Raw genomic sequence first — 20,032 nt, 5'->3', positions numbered from 1 at the left:
CTGTTGTGTTGGCTGAGGGCCGGGGCTACAGGGTCTCTGGGAAAGGTGCCCATCGCAGGAGGACAGCAGCAGAGCAGCTGCTCCCCGTGTCCTTGGGGTCTGGTTGAGACTTTTCCCAAGCAGGAAGGCCTATATCGGCCAGCTTTTTGGGGCACAGGGGGATAGGGGAGTGTTGGGGGGTCCGGTCCCTGCCGAAGCTGGTTCAGGTGGAACTGGAACACAACCCTGGCATAGCCAGACACGGGGACCCTGGGGCCCACCTCGAATTCTGCACCCCTTCTTCTCTTGCGCTGTCCTCCCTGTGTGACCCAAGGGGCCCTGGAGGAAATCTAGGACCCCCAAGGCCATATCCATGATCTTTGTATTTTCTGAGTGATGGCTGTGCCAAATAATTACCAATTTCCATAAAAATTCTGTGTTTGGTGGCTTAAGGAAGGTGTCCATCTCCTCAGTCCTTACACTACTCTCTGGACAAGGTGTGGAGCTCAACCTGTGGGACTCACACACCCCTTGGAGCCAGGGCTGAGGTGACGGGACAGAGTACACCCCCTAGGCAAGGCCGGGGCAGCCCAGGGGCTCGGAGCACCCCCTGCTCCTCTTGGGGACTCTCTGGGCTGTCAGCACACACCCTGCAGGCGCAGAGAGGGGCAAGAGTCCCGCTGGCATGAGCACGGCTCAGTCCTGGCCCATCAGTCCTGCTGGGCAGCCCCCGGCGAGTCACTTCACCTCCCTGAGCCTGTCTGCTCATGTGTGAAGGGAGATACTGACGCCTGTTCCCTTACAGGACGACTGTGAAGATGGAACCAGACAGCACGCCTGAGGCACTCGGAACAGGGCCTGCACGTGAGTGCTTCAGCTACAGCAGGTGTAGCGTGGCCAGCAGTTTGGCTGAGCTCTCATGGACAAAGGCTATGACCCAGGATGGCCGGCGCCCAGCGTGCCCCCTCCACTCAGCTGAGGCCCATCAGCGAGCTCAGGCTGGGGACACTGACTTTTGGAATCCATCTGGAGAGGCCAAGAATGAGCAAGGCAGCCCACACCTGGGCACGGCAACAGGAAGTCCCCGTCAACTGTTTGGTGCACACGTAGTCACGTGCACTGACCCTGACAACCCTGTCAGAGGGGAGCCCGGCAGCTGTGCTCAGTGCCAGCTGCCATGGACTGAGAGCCAGCTGCATGCCAGGCCCCCTGGCAAGCCAGGTGGTGGCATGGAATCCTGAGAACAGTTCTCAGAAGCCAGGATAGTCTCCATCCCTAGTGCCTGGCAAGGACAAGTGGCTCCCAGAGCCCAAGGAGTGTCACTGAGGTCCCAGCAGAGGCGCTGAGGTGGGGGCCAGGTCCAGGTTCACCTAGGGCTGTGCTGCCTTTGGCCAGCTGGGGGGCTCTTCTGATAGCCGGGAGTGCCTGCTTCTCACTCCCCCTGCATCTGTCCCCGGTGGCCACGGAGCCAGGGCTGTCTGACAAAGTGCTTAAAGATAAGCTTCTGCCGCCAAAGGCCCTGGGCATTCCCGTTCCAGTTGGGAATGCGAGGCTGCCCGTGCCACCATAACGGAGGCCTCATCTGTGCACTGCTGTGAGAAAAAGGATAAAAGGAAGGAGTCATGAAGGGGGCTCTGTTTGGAGTTGGCATGATTGCTTACTGGAAAACCCAAGAGGAATCAACTGAAAACCTACTAGAGCAAATACGGAACCTAGTATGGCGGCCAACTCAGGAGCACCACGGAGAGCAAGAGCAGAGGGCCACCGGGAGACAGCCTTGCTCACAGCAGGCGCAGGAGCTCTGAACCCGGGCTCCACCCTGCCCCAAACCCACAGGGGCGCACGGCATTCCCGAGAGATGGACTGGAAGCTGTCGCTGGCGGGAGACGGAAGTCTTCTTCCCGAGGGTCCAACAGTCCCTTCTCCAAACACACGGGTACAGGGAATCACCGCCAATCAAGAGTGCATCACTATTTTCTCAGAATTTGATGAACTGTTTCAAAAATTAATCCTGAAGAATATACGTGCAAGAACAGCCACAACGGTTGTGAGAAGGAACAGAGAGGGCCCTCGTCTTCTGCTGCCAGCACCAATGTCCAGCCACAGCAGCTGACGCGCTGCGGTCTGGCCCAAGAAAAGACAGACAGCAGTGAGACACAGCAGAGTGCCTTGACCGGCTGAAGCCCACATTGGAATCCAGGCTTGAGAAAGGAGGCGGGGGGCACTCCTCGGTCCTACAGTATTGGAACGAGCACAGCTCCACCTGTCCTGACTCAAGTCACGGTCGCAAATATCTGGAGGGGTGACATCCTTCCCGTTGTGTTGATGGAGAAATGGAGGCCGGAGAACTTCAGAAACACACTTGACCTTGTTCCTTATTTATCTTTGTTTATCACTTCTCCCCTTGCCTCGAGAGGGCCGGTGCTTGAACCCAGTACCTGGCTCCAGCCTATGCTATGCAACGTGTCTTGTCTTGGATAAAATAAGATTAGACCCCATGCTGCAGCCCCAAACCAAGGACAAGATGGAAAGAAAATACAGGGAAAAGTGTTCAGAGCTGAGAAGGCCTTTTATTTAATACACAAAACCCAAAAATCATCTATTCCAAGAGGAATAGATTTATAAAAGCTTCTACATCTGAACAAAACACTGCTGTTTAACAAAAGACATCACTGGCAAAAGGAAAGAACAAGCGACCAACAGGAAGAACATATCTGCAACAGAATAATCATCAGAACACAGCCCAGTGTCTACAGGTCCCGTGGAAAGGAAAACAATCTGGCAGAAAACATGGCCGGGTGTGGTGGCTCAAGCCTGTCATCCCAGCACTTTGGGAGGCCAAGGCGGGTGGATCACCTGAGGTCAGGAGTTTGAGACCAGCCTGGCTAACATGGTGAAACCCCATCTCTACTAAAAATACAAAAATTAGCTGGTTGTGGTGGCGCACACCTATAATCCCAGCTACTCGGGAGGCTGAGGCAGGAGAATTGCTGGAACCCGGGAGGCGGAGGTTGCAGTGAGCTGAGATCGCACCACTGCACTTCAGCCTGGGTGACAGAGCGAGACTCCGTCTCAAAAAAGAAAACAACTCAAAGGATGGATGAGTGAGGTTCAAAGAAGAGGAACGGAAAACAACGCACAAGTAAAGACAAGCCACTTAGCTAATAATTAGAGAGATGCAGAGTTGGACAGTCTCCTGCGCCAGTGATGGGCTGTGGTTAGAGAACGGGGGGTTCTGCAAGCCAGGGCTCTTGTGCAGTGTCCAGCTGACTGGGAGCAGTGGATTAATTATGATGGAATCGTGGGTCCTCTCCAACTTGGAACCTCTACCTGGAGACATTTTTGATCTGTGTCCGAGGAGGCCCAGGCATGGATTTTCATCACGGCCTCACGTATGAAGGTGAACACTGCAAACAGCCTGCACGTCCCTGAATACAGGAGCGGCTGACAGCTACAGCCAAGACTGCTCTGCGAAGGCACAGGTGTCTGTGAGCCTGCATGGATGCATCACTACACAAACAGAATGACATAATGAACCCCATTTAAAAACTAAATACGACCTCTTTCCACAGAACCCTAAAGAAGAGGTGGGTTTCTCTGGGCACCCAGCTTGTAGGTGATACAGAGACTGTCCCCACACACTGGCAGCCACAGTGCTGGGGGCAGCGTGGGGTTCTAGGGCAGTGTCTCACCCATTGTGCCTGGCAAAGTGAATACATCATGCATGACGTGTATTATGGCAAACGGAACAGCTAAGGGCTGAAGATGTCCTTCCCTAAACTCCAGCATCACCAGGCCCTTATTTCTGCCCCGGTTGGGGCTCAGAAAGAAGCAAGGAGCCTGCCTCTCAGGATCAGCATAGGAAGTCCTGGATGAAATGTCCTTTCTCGCAAAGAATTCTTTTAACATTGCTTGTGGCCCAGCACGGTGCCTCACGCCTGTAATTCCAGCACTCTGGGAGCCCGAGGTAGGCAGATCACTTGAGCCCAGGAGTTCCTGACCAGCCTGGGCAACATGGCAAAAACCTTCCTCTACAAAAAATAACAAAAGTTATCCAGGCATGGTGCCTGTAGTTCCGGCTACTCAGGAGGCTGAAGTGGGAGGATCATTTAAGCCCATGAGGTTGAGGCTGCAGTGAGCCATGACTGCGCCACTGCACTCCAGCCTGGGTGACAGAGCTAGATTCTGTCTGAAAAAACAACAACAAAAAAAGATTGTGACTGTCTTTGGCTAAGGGAATGAGGTTTCTCTCCTAAAATACATTCTTGTTCACACTCAGTTCAAAATTTCCAGGAGCTGGGCAAGCCATGTTTGACAGAGAAGTCAGGGAGGAGGGAGACGAGCACGTGTAAGCACGTAAATACGCACATGCATGCTGATGTGTGTGTAAATGAGCATGTATGTGCATGCAGAGGTATGTGTATGAATATGTGCATGTATGCATACATGTACATGGGCATATATATGCACGTGCACATGTGGACATATGTGTGCATGCACACGGATCTGTGTGCATGTGCCTGCATGCGCGTGGGCATCCATCCCTACCCTGCACCCAGGAGAGTCCCCCAGGCCGGCACAGCATCACTGTGGTGGGGGCGTCTTGAGTGCTGGGCTTAGTGTCCAGCAAGTGCAAAGCTGCAGAACCTCTCTGCTGACTATGGCAGAAAAACTCAATGCTTCCTTTGCACAATGATGAAAAAGTCAGAGCTGCTTGAGATGCCCAGGCAGCTGGGCAGGCAAGCGTCCTGGGTGACGTCTCTCTTTAGGGGAGGGGCTTCTTGCCCATGCGAGGGTGGCTGCTCAGCACCATCTCCTGAGATGCTTTAAGATCCAAAGTGAAACCTCAGAACACATGGAGGAGCCGAAATCAAGCTGTAGATTTATCCAGACAGACTTCAGAGCAGCTTTCTCCCAGCCCGGAGGGAAGAGGGGAAGGCCAGCAGCACAGTGGACACAGGGGCCCCAGGTGAGGCTGTGGGGGCCATCACCCCTGGACCCGTGCCCAAGGTTGTCAGAGGAGGCAGAAGCCTGGGCTTGGGCCAGATGCCAGGCGAGCTCTTCTGCTCTCCGCACCCCCTGTAGCAGGCAGCAGTGTGCTGGTCACTCAGGCGAGCTCTTCTGCTGTCCGCACCCCCTGTAGCAGGCAGCAGTATGCTGGTCACTCAGGGTCAGATGGCAAGTCCATCTCAGGGTCCTGGGTACCCGGGACCCTTGGCTGGTTCTTCTCACAGGCCACACCCTGTTCTCTAGCTGCATCAGCCCACAGCCCCTGCCCCCGGCCACGCTGTGGCTGCTGGGAGATGCTTGGTGACTGCACACGTCAGCTGTCAGTACCCTCGAGCTGAGCTGGCTGCTGGGGGCAATGGTGATCATAGCAAGGAGCACAGCCTGGAGCTGGCAGGGGACCCTTGGGGACAGCCCTGCTAGGGTGGACAGCCTGAGGGTGGGGAGGCCGTGGTGGGGGCTGCACCTGGAGGAGAAGCTGCCCCTCTCCCACAGCTGTCGGAGGCACCACCATGCCCCTGCTCATTACCCCAGAGAACTGTGCCAGGTCCCTGTGCTGGCCATGCTGATCACCTAAGGGCTGGCATGGCCTGCAGGGGTGCACTGGGCCTTATCTGATCTTAATTTTTATTTATTTATTTATTATTTATTTGTAGAGACAGGGGTCTTGCTATGTTGCTTAAGTTGGTCTCGAACTCCTGACCTCAAACAATCCTCCCGCCTTAGCCTCCAAAAGCGCTGAGACCACAGCATGGCCCACTGTGCCTGGCCTTGGGCCTCTCTGGAAACTGAGGCACAAGTGGGGCTTCCATTTCCTCAGCACCAATAAACTCTGGGAAGGCTGGGCCGCTTTAGGGAGGCCGAGGCACAGGGCCCCTGCTCCATCTAGGGGCCCGTACCCTGAGCTTCCATCATGCTCAGAAAATGACCAACTCACTGGCGCTCCCAATACCTGCCCCAGCCTCAGCCCCCTCCCTCAATGTGGCTGGAGTCAGGAAACTCCACTGGAAAGCTGCTGTGTGTGGTGGTCTGAGCCCTGGCTGTCTGTCACAGCTTGGGTCTGCCCCAGGCAAAAGCACTATTGGTGCCTGTGAAGCACGAGGACCCACTTCTGGCTCCTGGAGCGAGTCACAGGCAGATGGAAGCCCTCTCTGCCCCTCTTGTGGAGTGCCCCAGAGTGGCTACAAAGGAGGAGGCCTGTGTGCCTTTCCTGGGCACCAAGGGGCCAGCTGTGTCTCAGCCTCCGAGGCCTCAGTGGTGCCTGGCAGAACACAGGTACCCCAGGGTGACGGTGCCAAGGAGGAGGTGGTGGCAGCTGGCACACGCCGCACCCTGGCACTGTTGTGAGGGGGAGCCATTCCCACCCCTGGGGGCCGTGGGCCATGTGGCAAACATTAACACTGGGAATCTTTCGACCGGGCAATTCCACTTTTAAGAATCCATCTCAGGAAGTCACTGGACAAATGCTTAGCTCTCATGTGTCAACACAGGCTGGTGCGTGACGAGGCAAAGACGAACTGGCCAGCGTGCAAGCTCCCGACGCCAACACAGCTTTGTAAACACCGAGTATGTGCTGTCAGCATGGGCTCAACACAACCTCGTAAGGTCCATGCTAGCACTCCCATTCTACAGATGAGGAAACTGAGGCCCAGAGAGGTGAAGTGACTCGCCAGAGCTGACACAGCTACTGCATCTCAGTGCTGGGATGGACTAACCTCACAGACACAGTTCCCAGAAGCTCCTCCAGGCCCTCTGCTCCTCCCGGGGCGCCCGCCTTGTGCCAGTCCAGACCCTGGTCCTGCAATGCCCTCCATCTCCTGATGTCCCTGCCTCTGCTCCAGTGAGGCCACCCTCCTCTCCTACCTCCCCACCTTCTGCCCCCGATCTAGGGAGCAGCTGGAGACTCCCTCTCAAGGAAGGCCTTCCCAGGGACCTACCCCAGGAAGCTCGCGGCTTCTGCCCTGCCACTGTCCCCTGCAAACCTGTTACACTTGCCAGTTGCTAGTACTGGTCTCACCTCCCTGGGCCAATCACAGCCTGGCCTCAGTTCCAGCCCCGCTGGCTCACTTCCAAGTTCCACAGGTGGAAGTGGGTCTGGGTGAACATGGGTGGTCTTACCCACACACACAGCTGGGAGAGGTCCCAAGACACCTTTGAAAGATGCCCATTTAACCGGGCCTTGGCACCCAGCCACCTAGCACGGGCACACTGAGCCTAGCCTGCCTTTCCCCAGTCTCATGACCAGTGACTTCAAGGTCACACAAGCTGGCTGGCGGGCCCCACACATCCTCCTCCAGCTCTCACACACGTGCCCACGGTGCGCCTGCCTGGCTCACGGAGTGCCCAGGTTCACAGGCACACACAGCACTTGTTTTTGGGTACATGATACCCGTTCAGCATCCCTCACCCATGCAGGGCTGGGACACACTTGGACAAACTTTCCTGTTGCAGAGAAACCTGGGATTGTTTGTGGGAGACACAGAAGTGCCACCCCTCCCAGGGCTGATGGCACCTGGGGCAAAGCCTGCAAGTTTGCATCCCTGGGAAGCAGGACAAAAAGCCTCAGGGGACAGCCTGGGACGCCCCCCAACACCCTCCGAGGGCATGAGATGGCCCCACAGCAAGTCCCCGCTGCTGCCACACCAGGCTTGTCCCAAGTAATTTTCTGTGTTAATCAAGAGCTCCCCATACGGTGGGTGAACCAGACCAGCACACTTGGAGACTGCCGGGTGCGAGGACACAGGCCACACCCAGGCCAGCCACTGGAACAGAAGCAGAGGCCCTCGTGGGGACCCCGTCCACTCCCTTCTCACTCACCTCTGTCCTCCTGAGCTGTTGCTGTGGCCACTCCGGGGCCACAGCAGACCCCTGAGTTCCCCGTGGCCCAAGCCGTCCCTCCTGCCGGCCAGTGCTGGGCGGTACCTTGGGCCCTCAAACCTTTCCCATGGGCCCTGAGCTACTTCCTGCTGCTGAAGGCACTGCTGCCTAATATGGGCCTGGAGGGCCGGTCGGGACCTTGGGCCAGGCATGTACCCTGGCAGGATGCCAGGGCCCGATCCCATCAGGGCCTAGAGGGTCCCAGGCCCGCCCTGGAGCAGGGTTGCTTGGGAACTGGTATTTTCAGGAAAGGCCTGGCAGGGGCTCTGATGCGAAGTGTGCTGGGCAGGGGGTGGGCACTTGCCAGCTTTGGGGCCACCGGGCCCACTGGCCCCTCCCTCTCCTGCAGCAGCTGTCATCTCCAGGGCCTGTGGGGAGGCAGCTGAGGGCCTGGGACTCCACGGCACGGGGATGGGAGCAGGGAGCCTGGAGGCCACAAAGGGGGCCAGAGGCCCGTAAAGACCTGTGCAAACTGGAAGGCCAGGAGCTCCTCTCTGGAGTCCCACTTTCTGGCCTGGTGGCCTTGGGGCTGACTCAGGGACACCACTAGCATGGAGCTGGGGGTTTGAGCTGGGGCACTGGAGTGGGGTGGGGTGTCCAAGCACCTCCTGCCCCCTCTGAACCACAGCACCAAGGCTGGCATCCTCCAGCACCCAGGAAAGACAGAAGCCGGCTCATGACCCGGCACCAAGGCCTAGGGACTCCAGGGTCTGGGTTCTGACCACGCTGCTGCCTGGCACCCTCCTCCCGATGTGAGAGCTGGTGCGGAAACCTGCCCCGCAGAGCTCCCCCCACCACTAGGCAGCACGAAGGTTCTTCTTTCTGCAGCTGAAGCCACCTGCCTGGGCCACAAGCCTTGGCCTCACCTGGAGCTCAGCTCCCCGCTCCCAAGCCCAGCCAAGCCCAGGTCCTGCTCCCTCCCCGAGCCTGACGCCTGCCATCCCCCCAGTGCTGGCAGCTGCTCCGCCTGCAGTGTGACAGGGAATCTCTGTTGCAACGGGGGCCAGCTCAGTCCAGCGGGGAGGAGGAACTGTCCTGGGTGGGTGGGCAGGGCCAATTGGGAGACACAGGTGTCTGCAAGGACCCGGAGAATGAGGCCTGGAGCTAAAGGCTGGACCCTGAGGACAGAGTCCTGCCGCCTCGTCTGGAGCAGGTCAGGCCCAGCAGGGCAGGTGATAAACTCCAGCAGAATGGCCAGGAAGAGCAACGCTAGGCTGGGGAGGGAGATGGTAGGGGCCGGCCAGCCCACAAAGACGAGGGCAATCCAGGACCCCCTTGGGGTCATTTTCTCTGTGCCTGACAGGCATCCCCGGATAGCCCCTCAGAGCACATCCAGGCAGTGCCCACTTCCCAAGGACATCACCAAGTCACTGTCCACCCTCAGAGCACCTGCTCCTCACCCACGCTGTACCCCGGACTCCCCCGGGTGCCAGGTGGGTGCTGTGCCTGCCTCTTGATTCTGGGAACCTCCTCTCCAGCCTGGTCCCTCACCAGAGGCAGCCCTTAAAGACCATCCGCCCTACCCCCTCATTTTACACACGGGGAAACTGAGTCCCATAGAACAAACAGGCAGCCGCACCAGGCCTCCCGCTCTCAGGTATGCTGTTCCACCCCCTTCTCTGGCCTCAGCACAGCCTGAGACTGGGCAGGATCCAGAAGAAAGGGCTCTGTCCTGGTGGGGAGGGGCTCGCCCAAGACAGTGACCGGCTCTGCCCAGGGTCCCCTGGAGTCTGGCTCTGGGGACAGGGTGAGGGGCAGATCTGCCTGTTTTCAAGAACCGAGGGATGGGGGAGAGGATGGGGAACCCGGACCCTGGGGCAACCTCCGCTCAGGACTGTCCCAGTCAGCTGCTGGTCCGTGCCTCTGCACTGGTCACTGGGGGGGGGGGGGGGGGGGGGGGGGGACGGGAGCCGCGTGGCATCCCAGGACACTGCACAGGGAACAGCTAGCTCCAGGTCACCTGAATGCCCTTCTCAACTGCCCCTCTCCTCCCAGGGACGGGCCAGCGGGGAATGAGGAGTGACCAGAACCCAGGACTCCCGCTCTCATCTGACAGCCACTTAGCCCACTTCCCACTGGAGACTCTTCCTTAGAAGGTTGCTCTGGAAACCCCCTACTGTGTGGGGTAACCTCGCCGGGCACCCCACCCTGGCCCAGCACTGCCATGCCACACAAGAGGGATGGAACCTTCCTCCCCAGGCTGGGGTTGGGGAGGGGCTGGGGGAATGGAAGGCCCTGCACCGCCCCCAGCCCCCCTGCCACTCTCCCCACCTGGGAGATGCTCAGGACCCCCATGTAGCCACGGCCGCTCCCCCCAGCTTCTTACCAGGTCGAGGACAGATGGGGACGGACGCTGCTGCCTGGGCACCTGCTGATTAGCGCGGCCCACCCTGAGGGGCGCCCCTGTTCCCCAAGGTGGTTGGGAGGGCACTCGCGGGTCCTGGGGAAGTCGGATGGCCCTGGGAATGGCGGGTCCTGGAGGGTGCGGGAGCCTGAGGGGGAACTTGGGGGTCTTAGGTTAGAACGGGGCCTCCCCGCGTGGGGAGGGCGCAGCAGACTGTACCTGGGGGCGCATCGGCCGTCGTCAAACTCGAAGGTCCGGTTCGTGTAGCCCCCGCCGCGCGCCTCCCGGTAGACGCCCTCTGGGGTACGCGCCCCGTCGGGGAGTGGCATGCGGCCTGGCAGCTCGGACCCGACCCGAGGGAGAAGCGAGTGGGAGCCGCCACCTTCTTCCCTCGCTTTGCCCTGAAAAACATTTTTTTTTCTTCGCAGATTAGCCAGGAAAAAACGCCAGTTTCAGGGTCGGGTGCAGGCGTCTGTCCGCGCGCGCCCCCTGCCGGCCGCGCCGGGACCCGCGGCGGCTCTGGCCCAGCCTGGGACGGGGGTGGTGGGTAGGGAGGGCGAGGGTCCAGGATCCGCCCCCTCCGCGGCCCTCTGAGCCCTCAAAACTCCGAAAAACAGGACGGGGTTCGTCAATGGCTAGAAAAGCCCAAGCGCGCCGCCACCGGGCCCTACACCCCTGGGAGGGCTCCGTGGTGGGCGGGGGCTCAGAGGGCTCTGGGTCCTTTGCGGGCAGCAGGGCACATGCGCTGCTCTGACCGCCAGCGTCCAGCCGCTGCGCCCAGGGACCGTCAGCACCTCCCCCTTGTGCTGCTCTGCCGTGGTCAACACTGGTCATTCAACACAAACCAGATTGAAGACGCCCCCCGCTCCGTCCCCACACCCCCCGCAGGCTGCGGCATCTGTCGGTGGGCACCACATCCTGGGCTTGGCCTGGGGGAGGGGGATGACTGCACCCCGCCCTGTGCTCTCACCCAGACGGGCACACACAGCACCTTTAGACGGGTGAGGAGGAGCCCCAACTTAAGATGCTGCAGGCCAAAGACTAGGAAGCAGAGGGTCCCCCTGCAGGCCCCCTTTGCCGTGCACGTGCTCACACTGTTGCACATGCGTCACCCTGGCTCAGCCTCACACAGAGCTCTGGAGAACTGCGATTTCTGTCCCCAGAGCTTTGTCGGTTTGCAGGGCGGACCAGGCCCCTCACTAAGCCAGGACTGTGCCCAAGAGGGGCAGGGGGAGGGCCAGGTCCATTTGGAGGGCGCATGACATGTACTTCGTGGTCCCTGGCCTCCCCAGTGTCTCTCCAGAGGGTCCTTCCCTGTTTCTCCAGGAGGCAGCAGGCTGAACACAGATGCTTTTGGGGGGTGGGTGGGGAACACTCGGGGAAGTCTAGGATGCTAAGTCCCCAGCAGAGGTTCAGCCTGTGCCCCCGCCACACAGCTCGTGGGCATCTTGGGGGTTTTTCCTCAGGTCCCTAGAGAGGCCGGTGCTGCTGCCGGGGTCCCACCACCCCTGGGCGGGTGCCGCCGGGGCAAGATGGTGGCCTTTCTGCCAACGCCCTCCTGCCTGGGGAACTCAGAAAAATCGCCACTGAGAGGCCGCACCATCTGCAGCTGTGATTAATTAGCAGTAATTACACGTGTTGTCAGCGGCAGGAGAGTCGCAGGTTTGATGACATGCCGAGGGCTTTAGGGAAACAAAAACTTGGCCCCACTCTGCCACTGAGGAGCCCCAGATCGCCAGCCCGTCCATCCCTCCCTGGGCAGGGGCAGGGCCGGCAGAGGGGCCCAGGTCCCCGAGACCTTTTGCCCTTCTCTCCAACCCGGTCCTCCTCCATGTCTGACCTGCAGCCATGGCTGGGCCGAGCAGGGATGGAGAGACCACCTTGTATTACATAACCTCCCTCTGCTCTAAACATCCTTCACCCATCTTTGGCCCAAAGTCCAGGATGCCAGCCTGAGGCCCAGAGCCGCACCTTCTCCACAGGAGACTGGGGCACCCCGGACAGACGCCCCCATGTGGTGGCACCTGCCCGGGCTCCTTCTTGCCGCCCCTCTCGGGAGGAGAGCCCCTGCCACCCACCCCACCTCCTCCAGCTACGGACCTCAGCAAGAGCCCGGCCAGGGATGCCCTCCCAACAGTCCAGCCTCACCCCCCAATCTCGTCCCCTCTGCTTCCCTGAGGGCCCCCCCAACCTCCGTGAAAGAGGAAGGGTCTCCACCTCCCCCTTCCCTCCGTCATCCCCCAAAAAGTATGTATTGGGGGACTCAAGCCCAGCGCAGGGCGGCTCCTTGAGTTCAGCGGGGAGGTGAGCAAACACCTGGCGCCGGAGCTTTCTGAATTTGGATGGGCAGGACCCCCGCGACCCCGCAGAAACCTGCTGAGAGTGTGCGGGGTCGAGCTGGGGCCCCAGGGCATAAAGCGGGGGCGGTGCTTGGGCAGGGCCAGGTGAAGGGACAGACGGTTCCGAGGGTGCCCGGCAGAGCTGAGCGGGAGGAAGAGCGCGGATGATGGTGGCCTGGGGGTGGGGACAGGATGCCCCTGGCTCTGGGCGACCCAGAAGGGTGGATGGTGACCCTACCCTGAGGTGCAGCACCTGCAAGTCTACTAGATCTGGGGGAAACGGGAGGCGTGGGCCACTGGGGAGCAGGCGGGTACCCTTCCCCCTCCCTGTGTCCCCGGGTCCCCCAGGCCTGGGCTAAACAGCTCAGCCCAGCCCGCCCACTCCCACCAGGGGCTGGGCTCCTAAGGGCAGGGCCCGCGTCTCCAAAGTGCCCAAGGGCACCGAGACCCCCGCATAAGTGGGAACCGAGGCGACCCCCGGGAAGGTAAGGGTGGCGGCAGGGCCACCTGGGCTGGGGCTCCTTCCCCTAGCGTCCTGCGGGGGCATAGAGTGGGTGGACCCCCGAGTCCCTTTCCAGCACCTTCTTTGCAGGAACGCGGGTCACGTGGGCCCTGGGCTGGATGCGTGGGGAGGGCTAGAGCGCATGCGCTATGGGGGCGGATTGCAAGTGCTGGTGGGGGGGTGGGCGAGGTGGAAAGCACGTGGCAGGTGGGCAGAGCACACGTGAGGGGGCGGGGCTGCCTGCGGAAGGGGCCGTGCGCGTGGGGTCGCTCCGCAGCTGCGAGTTCATGGCGTCCCGGTGCTCCGAGCCCGACCCGGAGGTCTCCGGAGTCCCCACCGTCAGGGGATTTAAGTGAGGAATTGGGCTGGGGGCCAAGGGGTTGGGGGCCCAAGGCCTGTACCCAGGGGTTCTTCTGCAAGTTGCCGGGCTCCACCCATCCTGGGCCTCCTGGGGCAGAGCCCTGGACCCTGGGAGAGGGGGAAGGGGTGCAGAGAGGGCCGGGCCGTGTCCCTACGTGACCCAGTCTTGGCTTCCACCCGCACCCCAAAGACGCCCATTCTGGCATCTGGGACTCCTGGTGGCCTTTTCTGGGGTTCTCAGGGACCAGTGCTCTTGGCTCTCTCGGCAGCGGCTCCTCCCTGTCTGGTGCCCTCTCCTGCTGCGAGGACTCGGCCCAGGGCTCGGGCCCGCCCAAGGGCCCTACGGTGGCCGAGGGTCCCAGCTCCTGCCTTCGGCGGAACGTGATCGGCGAGAGGGAGCGCAGGTGAGTGGTGGTGCCTCCCAGGGGTGAGGGCGCTGTAAAGGGGTGGAGCGGGTGAGATTAGGTTCGGGGCTCCCACCAGGTGTCAGGCAACTGGGAGGGGCTCGTGGCCTGTGCCCAGGAGGACAGACTGCACATCTCTAAGTAAACCAGAAAAGCTGCGTTGGGGAACATGCTGCAGCCCTTCTTTATCCTGAAGCCTTGGCCTCTTGAGGCTGTGCACCTTTGATCCTCTGCAGTTCTGACTGCCTCTGACCCTCGCTGTCCTCTCCACACCGCAAAGCAGCCATGGTTCGGTCCTGGGCTGGACAGCCTGTCGCCGGGGTCCAGGGGTCAGGCCCAGGCTGTGCTCTGATGTGGATCTGGGGGCTTCAGACCACGTGGTCAGCTCTGTCATCTTGTAGCTCCCTCTGCCTGACAAGCCCCCAGCGTCTATCTGGCAGGTTCTAGCAGCTGCTGTCCCTTCTCGGGGAGGGCGGGAGGGCCCAGAGATATTTGTTTCTTGACCGGAACCAGGAAGCGAATCTCGTTGAGCTGTGAGCGTCTGCGGGCCCTGCTGCCCCAGTTCGATGGCCGGCGGGAGGACATGGCCTCAGTCCTGGAGATGTCTGTGCAGTTCCTGCGGCTTGCCAGCGCCCTGGGGCCCAGTCAGGAGCAGCACGCTGTGAGTTGTAAGGGTAGACGCCGTCAGTCCTCTGGCGTCGCGGTGATGGGAAGTCTCACCACCTTGAGGCAAAGCGTCCCCTGTCATCCCCGTCTCCTTCAGCCCTCTCGGTTTCCATGGCTAGAGCAGGCCACGTTTTCGGCAGGGCACTTCCTGATTTGTTCAAGCCTTTCCTGTTGTTTTTCTGTCCCTGGAAAGGAGAAAGCCTTCCTTTCCAGCCCTCATGTGCTCCTGAGTCCTGTTCATTGATGGGTTGCCCAGATGCTCCATGCCAATTTGGGGGAGAGTTGGGGTCCCCTGATCCTCCCTGGCTGAGCACCCCCTAGATCATTTCTCTGCACATCTCCAAGCGAGGCTCCTCTCCCCTCTCCAAAGCCCTGGGGGCTCTGGCTGACCCCGTGAGTGCTGGGGCTGAGGAACTGCGTGGGGAATGAAACTGTGTTGTCATCTGTAAGGTCAGGCGTCCTAGTATTTGCAGTGAGGCCCCTGGGTATGCATGGCCTGATTCAGGAATGGTGGGGTCTTTCCAGGGTGGAACCTCAGCCTCGTTGTCAACCTGTACTCTTGTCCCCAAGTCCCAAGCGGGGACCGAGCTCACAGTGACCCTCCAGGCCCCGGGGTAGCAGTCTCGTCACAGTGTTTTGGGTTTCCTAGCTGACTGTCTCTGTTCTTTTTTACATGTTTACTTAAATTTCAAATTCTTACTTCCTCCAAGGAAATGTGGCACTCGTTGCAGGAGGACGTTTTACAGTTGACGCTGTCGAGTCAGATTCAAGCAGGCGTGCCAGACGCTGGGACGGGAGCGTCCAGCGGGACTCAGTTAGTATCTCCTAGGGCCTGCTCTCCAGGGCTGGGTGACGCTGGGAGCAGCAGACCCAAAGCCCCCTGGCACGTCCTCGGGAGGGTGCGGCCTGGAGGCCTGCCTTGGCCTCCGCAGGTGGTGACCTGCCCAGGGCCCTGCTGACTCAGGCGGCCAGGTGTGAGGTGACCAACATGGGCGAGCTCCAGCAAGCGGGGAGTGCGGTCAGCAGAATCGAGGGCCTGGGCTGGCGTGGAGGTGGGAGGTGCCCAGGAGGAGTCTCTTCTGCTCCAGTGTGTGGGGAATTTACAGGTGGTCGGGGAGGTGTCGTACTCCTCCCCATGGGCAGCTTCAGGAGTGGAGTTTTCTGAAGTCAAGATAATTTGGTTCTTTTCAGAATGGCAGGTTGCCAGGTTGAAGGACTGTCTGCATCTTGTGTTTAAATGTACCCATTTTACCCGAAAGTGGGCTGGGGCATGGGGCTGGTGGCTAATTAGCTGTGGAAGAATCTAGAAGTGGGGGAGTTGGGCAGAGGGAAATTGGGCAGACAACTGTGGAGCTTGGGTGGCCCAGGGCCCCCGGGCAGAGGCTGGCTTGGTGGTGGGTGGTGCCTGGGGTGTCCTGGGGACAGGTCCAGCCCTCTGCTCCTGGGACGGGTGGGTGGGGGCAGCCTTCCGGGAGGCTGGGGGATAGACCCAGGATCCTTGTCATGTTGCCCTTTCTAGAACCCCAGATGTGAAGGCGTTTCTGGAAAGTCCTTGGTCCCAGGATCTGGCATCGGCCAGCCCAGAGCCCCTGCCGCACATCCTTGCGTCCTCCAGGCAGTGGGACCCCGCGAACTGCACGTCCCTGGGCACGGACAAGTGTGAGGCACTGTTGGGGCTGTGCCAGGTGCGGGGTGGGCTGCCCCCTTTCTCAGGTGAGTCCTGGGTGTGCATGTGGGGTGCCCTTGGTCTGGGGAGCGGCGCCAGGCTGTGCTTTAGCCCTGAGAACAGTGGGGGCTGTTTTGCAAACGGGGGTTCGAAGTTTTCCCAGGCTCTTGTGTTGGTGAGAAACCCATGTGTTGAGGGATGAGCTTGATTCAAGGCCCCTGGGCTGCGCCTGCTTTTGTGCAAAGGAGGACGTGTGTTCTTGGGAGGGAGGAAGTGTGGCTCGAGGAAGGGAGAGTGCTGGGCAGAGGCCACCATGGGGCTCTTCCCTCCATCCTCCTGGGACTTCCATGTGCTCCAGGGAAGGGAGGGCCTGACCTCCTCCTCCCTGGGTCCCTGGGTCTGCAGGAAGTGTGGGGACGTAGAGGGACTTGGCCCCATCCTGGTCACTCTCTGGGTCCCTGGGTCTGCAGGAAGCATGGGGACGTAGAGGCACTTGGCCCCATCCTGGTTACTCCCTGGGTCTGCAGAAAGCGTGGGGACGTAGAGGGACTTGGCCCCATCCTGGTCACTCCCTGGGTCCTTGGGTTTGCGGGAAGCATGGGGACGTAGAGGGACTTGGCCCCATCCTGGTCACTCCCTGGGTCCCTGGGTCTGCAGGAAGCATGGGGACGTAGAGGGACTTGGTCCTGTCCTGGGTCTGTGGGAAGTGGGGATGTAGAGGGACTTGGCCCTATCCTGGTCACTCCCTGGGTCTGCGGGAAGCATGGGGATGTAGAGGGACTTGGCCCCATCCTGGTTACTCCCTGGGTCTGCGGGAAGCATGGGGATGTAGAGGGACTTGGCCCCATCCTGGTCACTCCCTGGGTCTGCAGAAAGCGTGGGGACGTAGAGGGACTTGGTCCTGTCCTGGGTCTGTGGGAAGTGGGGATATAGAGGGACTTGGCCCCATCGTGGTTGCTCTGTCCAGCTTTGTGGCCCTGCTTCTTTCACCCACCTGTAGCTGGTGTGTTTTGGATGTGGCCAGAGATCTGTTTTCCCCGGGGTGCCCCATCTGCCCTTCCGCCTGTGCTGCCTGCCCATGGCAGGAACTGTAATTGGGGTGAGCCAGGGGCCCGAGGCCTCCCAGCTGTTCCCTCGGCCACCTGGGGGTTTGTCCCTAATGCCACCCACAGCTGAGCTCTGGTCCCTCTGTGGGTGGCCCTGCAGGGCGCCTCTGATGACCGAACTCCCCTCGGCCCCTGCTGTAGTAGTGTCTGAAAGTCGCCAGGTGCCATGAGAGGCAGGGCTGTGCTTTTTGGCTCCCAGCTGTGGCTGGGAGCAGTCATGCGGTTGGCAGGGCTGGTGTCAGAGCTGGGGTCATCAGGGCACTCTGGAAACCTGTTAGCCAGGCACGTGGGGAGGGAGCAGGTCTGAGGGCAGAGTTCGAGGTCTGGGAGGTGGTGCTAAGAGGGTCCCCAGATCCAAGCCCCTTGCAGCTGGCCAAGCCAGCACCCCCTCTGGGAAGCCCTCAGCCCCCAGATGTTGGGCACCCCACCTCTGGGTGTTCGTCTTCTCCCTGTTTACCTGTGTGCCACCCGCTTCTGAGTTTCCTCCTACGTGTCCCTGCTGCAGGGTGCAGGCAGCAGGGCAGGTTCTCAGTCAGCGTGAGTGGACCGAGCTGGTGAGTCACGAGGTCCTTGGGGGCAGCCTGTGGGGCTGGGCAGGGAAGGCTGACCTGCATCTGATTTCTCTCCCAGGAACTTCCAGCCTGGCGCCGTGGCCCCCAGGCCGGAGTCTTCCTAAGGCTGTGAGGCCACCCCTGTCCTGGCCTCCGTTCTCGCAGCAGCAGACCTTGCCTGTGATGAGCAGGGAGGCCCTTGGCTGGCTGGGCCAGGCTGGGCCCCTGGCCTTGGGAGCTGCACCTCTAGGGGAGCCAGCCAAGGAGGACCCCATGTTTGCGCAGGAGGCCAGGTGAGTGCCCAGGCGGTGTGCACGCTTGTGTGTGCGTGAGCGAGCATGTGTGTGTGAGCCTGTCCCACCTCCTCCCAGTCCTGCCTGGGCCCACTTTCTCGGCATCTGGAAGCTTCCGTTCCTGCTTCTGTGCCTGTGGGAGGGAGGCCAAGGTCACAGCCCAGGGCAGGACCAGCCGGCCTTGCCGTGTGGCTTTCTAATGTGTTTCTGGAAACACTTTTGTCTTCCTAATTGTCATTTGTTTTGGCTGATAGTAAAATGAGTTTGTCTTTCGTGAGCACATACCAGCTGGGGTGTGGGAGGGGGAGGGGAGGGGGAGGGAGGGGACGAGATGAGCGAGACTGCGGCTGAGAGAATCCGGCAGAGGTGCTCTGCAGGACGGATCGGGACCCCCGAGAGCTGCTGGTCTGTGTCCTCAGCGGCCATGGCTTCTGCACTTCTCCCCGCTGGGCAGGGTGGTGCCTGTCAGGAGTGGTGCCTAGATCTTTGCATTTGAAGCTGCCTTTGCAGGACTTGGGCCCAAATGTTTCCTTGAGCTCCAAGGCCTGGGTCCACTTGTGGCCACTGAGGAAGAGCTTGTCGCCTCCAGGTCTGTGTTGGGATCTGATGTGGAGGATGGGACGTCCTTCCTGCTGACTGCTGGTCCCAGCTGGTGGCCGGGTGAGTGGGGCCCTGGGTCCAGGGCTGGTCCCCCCACATCAGCACCTGACATGAGCTGGAGAATTGGGACTCAGGCCCAGCGTGTGTGACAGGGGGCCCCAGGGTCTGTGTCTGAGCCCCCATTTTCTCCGCCGTTGGTGCTTAGCTATTGGGTCGTGTCTGGTATTGAGCGTTATAGGTGATATGTGAGTGTGTGAGTGAACGTGATGTGGGCGAGCCTGCATGAGAGCTGGCGGTGCTTGGAGCCCTGTATTCTTCCCCTTGACCCCGTGTCAGCGAGGCCCCTGGTCCAGCCCATGCTGGCCGGCAGAGGTGTATGGCCCTGTGATGTGGCGTGTGTCCATTCCATTTAGGATTTAGTGTTTGGGAGCCCGTTACTGGTTCTGGTCCAACAGGTGTCCTGGGTCTGGGGTCACCAGGTATGAGCTCACCCACCTCATCACAACCTCTGCAGCGGGGACAGGGCAGGGCAGACGGACTGAGGTGGGAGCTCTGTTCCTCCGACCCCACCTGTCTGCCTCGGGCTCCCAGAGCACCTGCCTGCCCTGCCGATGTGTCCTGTTTGCTTCCAGGGTCCCTGGAGGGTCGAGGAGGCAGTGGCCCTGCATGGGCCGCAGCTGAGAGCAGTCTACTGGATAATGGAGAGCCAGGCTTCCTAGGGGACCCTGAGCCTGGCTCCCAGGAGCTCCAGGACAGCCCTGTGGAGCCGTGGGGCCTGGATGTGGACTGTGCAGGCCTGGCCCTGAAGGACGAGGTGGAGAGCATCTTCCCTGACTTCTTTGCCTGCTAGCAGCCAGGCTGTGGAGAGGAGGTGGGCGGGGCTGGCGGATCTGGAGCCGTGTGTGTCCCTGTCGCGTGCTTGGGCATTTTATTTTGGGTTTGGGTTGCAGCTGCACCCTAATTTGAGCGAGGCTTACAGGCTGTGAGAAGAGGATACTGAATATTAAAGAGGGAAAGCAGTTTTCCTGGAGGAAGCAAAACCCGTGTGGCTTCTGTGTAATTAGCCTGATTCATCAGGCAGATCGCGCCACCTCCGTTCAGCGTGCAGGCAGCTGCCGGGGATTTTGTTCTCCAAAGTTCTCAGCACTGCGAAATCCTGGAATAACTCAGTCCTGGTGCCCTGGGGTAGGGGCGCTCTGGGACCTGCTCCCTAGAGGTGATGTGGCCTCACGGTCTTGGTGCCTGGAGGCTGCTCTGTGAGCTGCTTTTCCTGCTCGGTGCCACTCAGAGCTGCAGGGAGGAGAGTCCTTTCAGAAAAGCCTGCTGTCCTCTCCCAGC

At 60.5% G+C, this 20,032-nt stretch overlaps 2 protein-coding genes across 2 annotated transcripts in view; one reads left to right on the top strand and one right to left on the bottom strand.

The window, feature by feature from the left end:
* KCNT1 (potassium sodium-activated channel subfamily T member 1) overlaps positions 1 to 10,592 on the bottom strand; it is a 95,734-nt gene extending 85,142 nt beyond the window's left edge. Inside the window, exon 1 of the mRNA XM_054500564.2 lies at positions 10,427 to 10,592. Within this exon, the coding sequence (XP_054356539.1) occupies positions 10,427 to 10,536 (110 nt within the window). The 5' untranslated portion in view covers positions 10,537 to 10,592. The remainder of the gene's footprint in view (positions 1 to 10,426) is intronic.
* A 2,676-nt stretch (positions 10,593 to 13,268) lies between these two features.
* SOHLH1 (spermatogenesis and oogenesis specific basic helix-loop-helix 1) lies at positions 13,269 to 19,730 on the top strand. The gene is made up of 8 exons (XM_054502403.2): positions 13,269 to 13,400; positions 13,678 to 13,812; positions 14,326 to 14,473; positions 15,189 to 15,292; positions 15,998 to 16,191; positions 17,881 to 18,094; positions 18,684 to 18,754; positions 19,327 to 19,730. Exons 1-8 carry the CDS (start codon positions 13,336 to 13,338, stop codon positions 19,542 to 19,544), a joined length of 1,149 nt encoding a protein of 382 aa, XP_054358378.2. The 5' UTR covers positions 13,269 to 13,335; the 3' UTR covers positions 19,545 to 19,730.
* The last annotated feature ends 302 nt before the right edge of the window (positions 19,731 to 20,032 follow it).

This window comes from Pongo pygmaeus, chromosome 13 (assembly GCF_028885625.2).
Source record: "Pongo pygmaeus isolate AG05252 chromosome 13, NHGRI_mPonPyg2-v2.0_pri, whole genome shotgun sequence".
Classification (NCBI taxonomy): domain Eukaryota; kingdom Metazoa; phylum Chordata; class Mammalia; order Primates; family Hominidae; genus Pongo; species Pongo pygmaeus.
The sequence above is the reverse complement of the archived record's forward strand: the minus strand, read 5'-3'. Positions and strand labels throughout refer to the sequence as shown.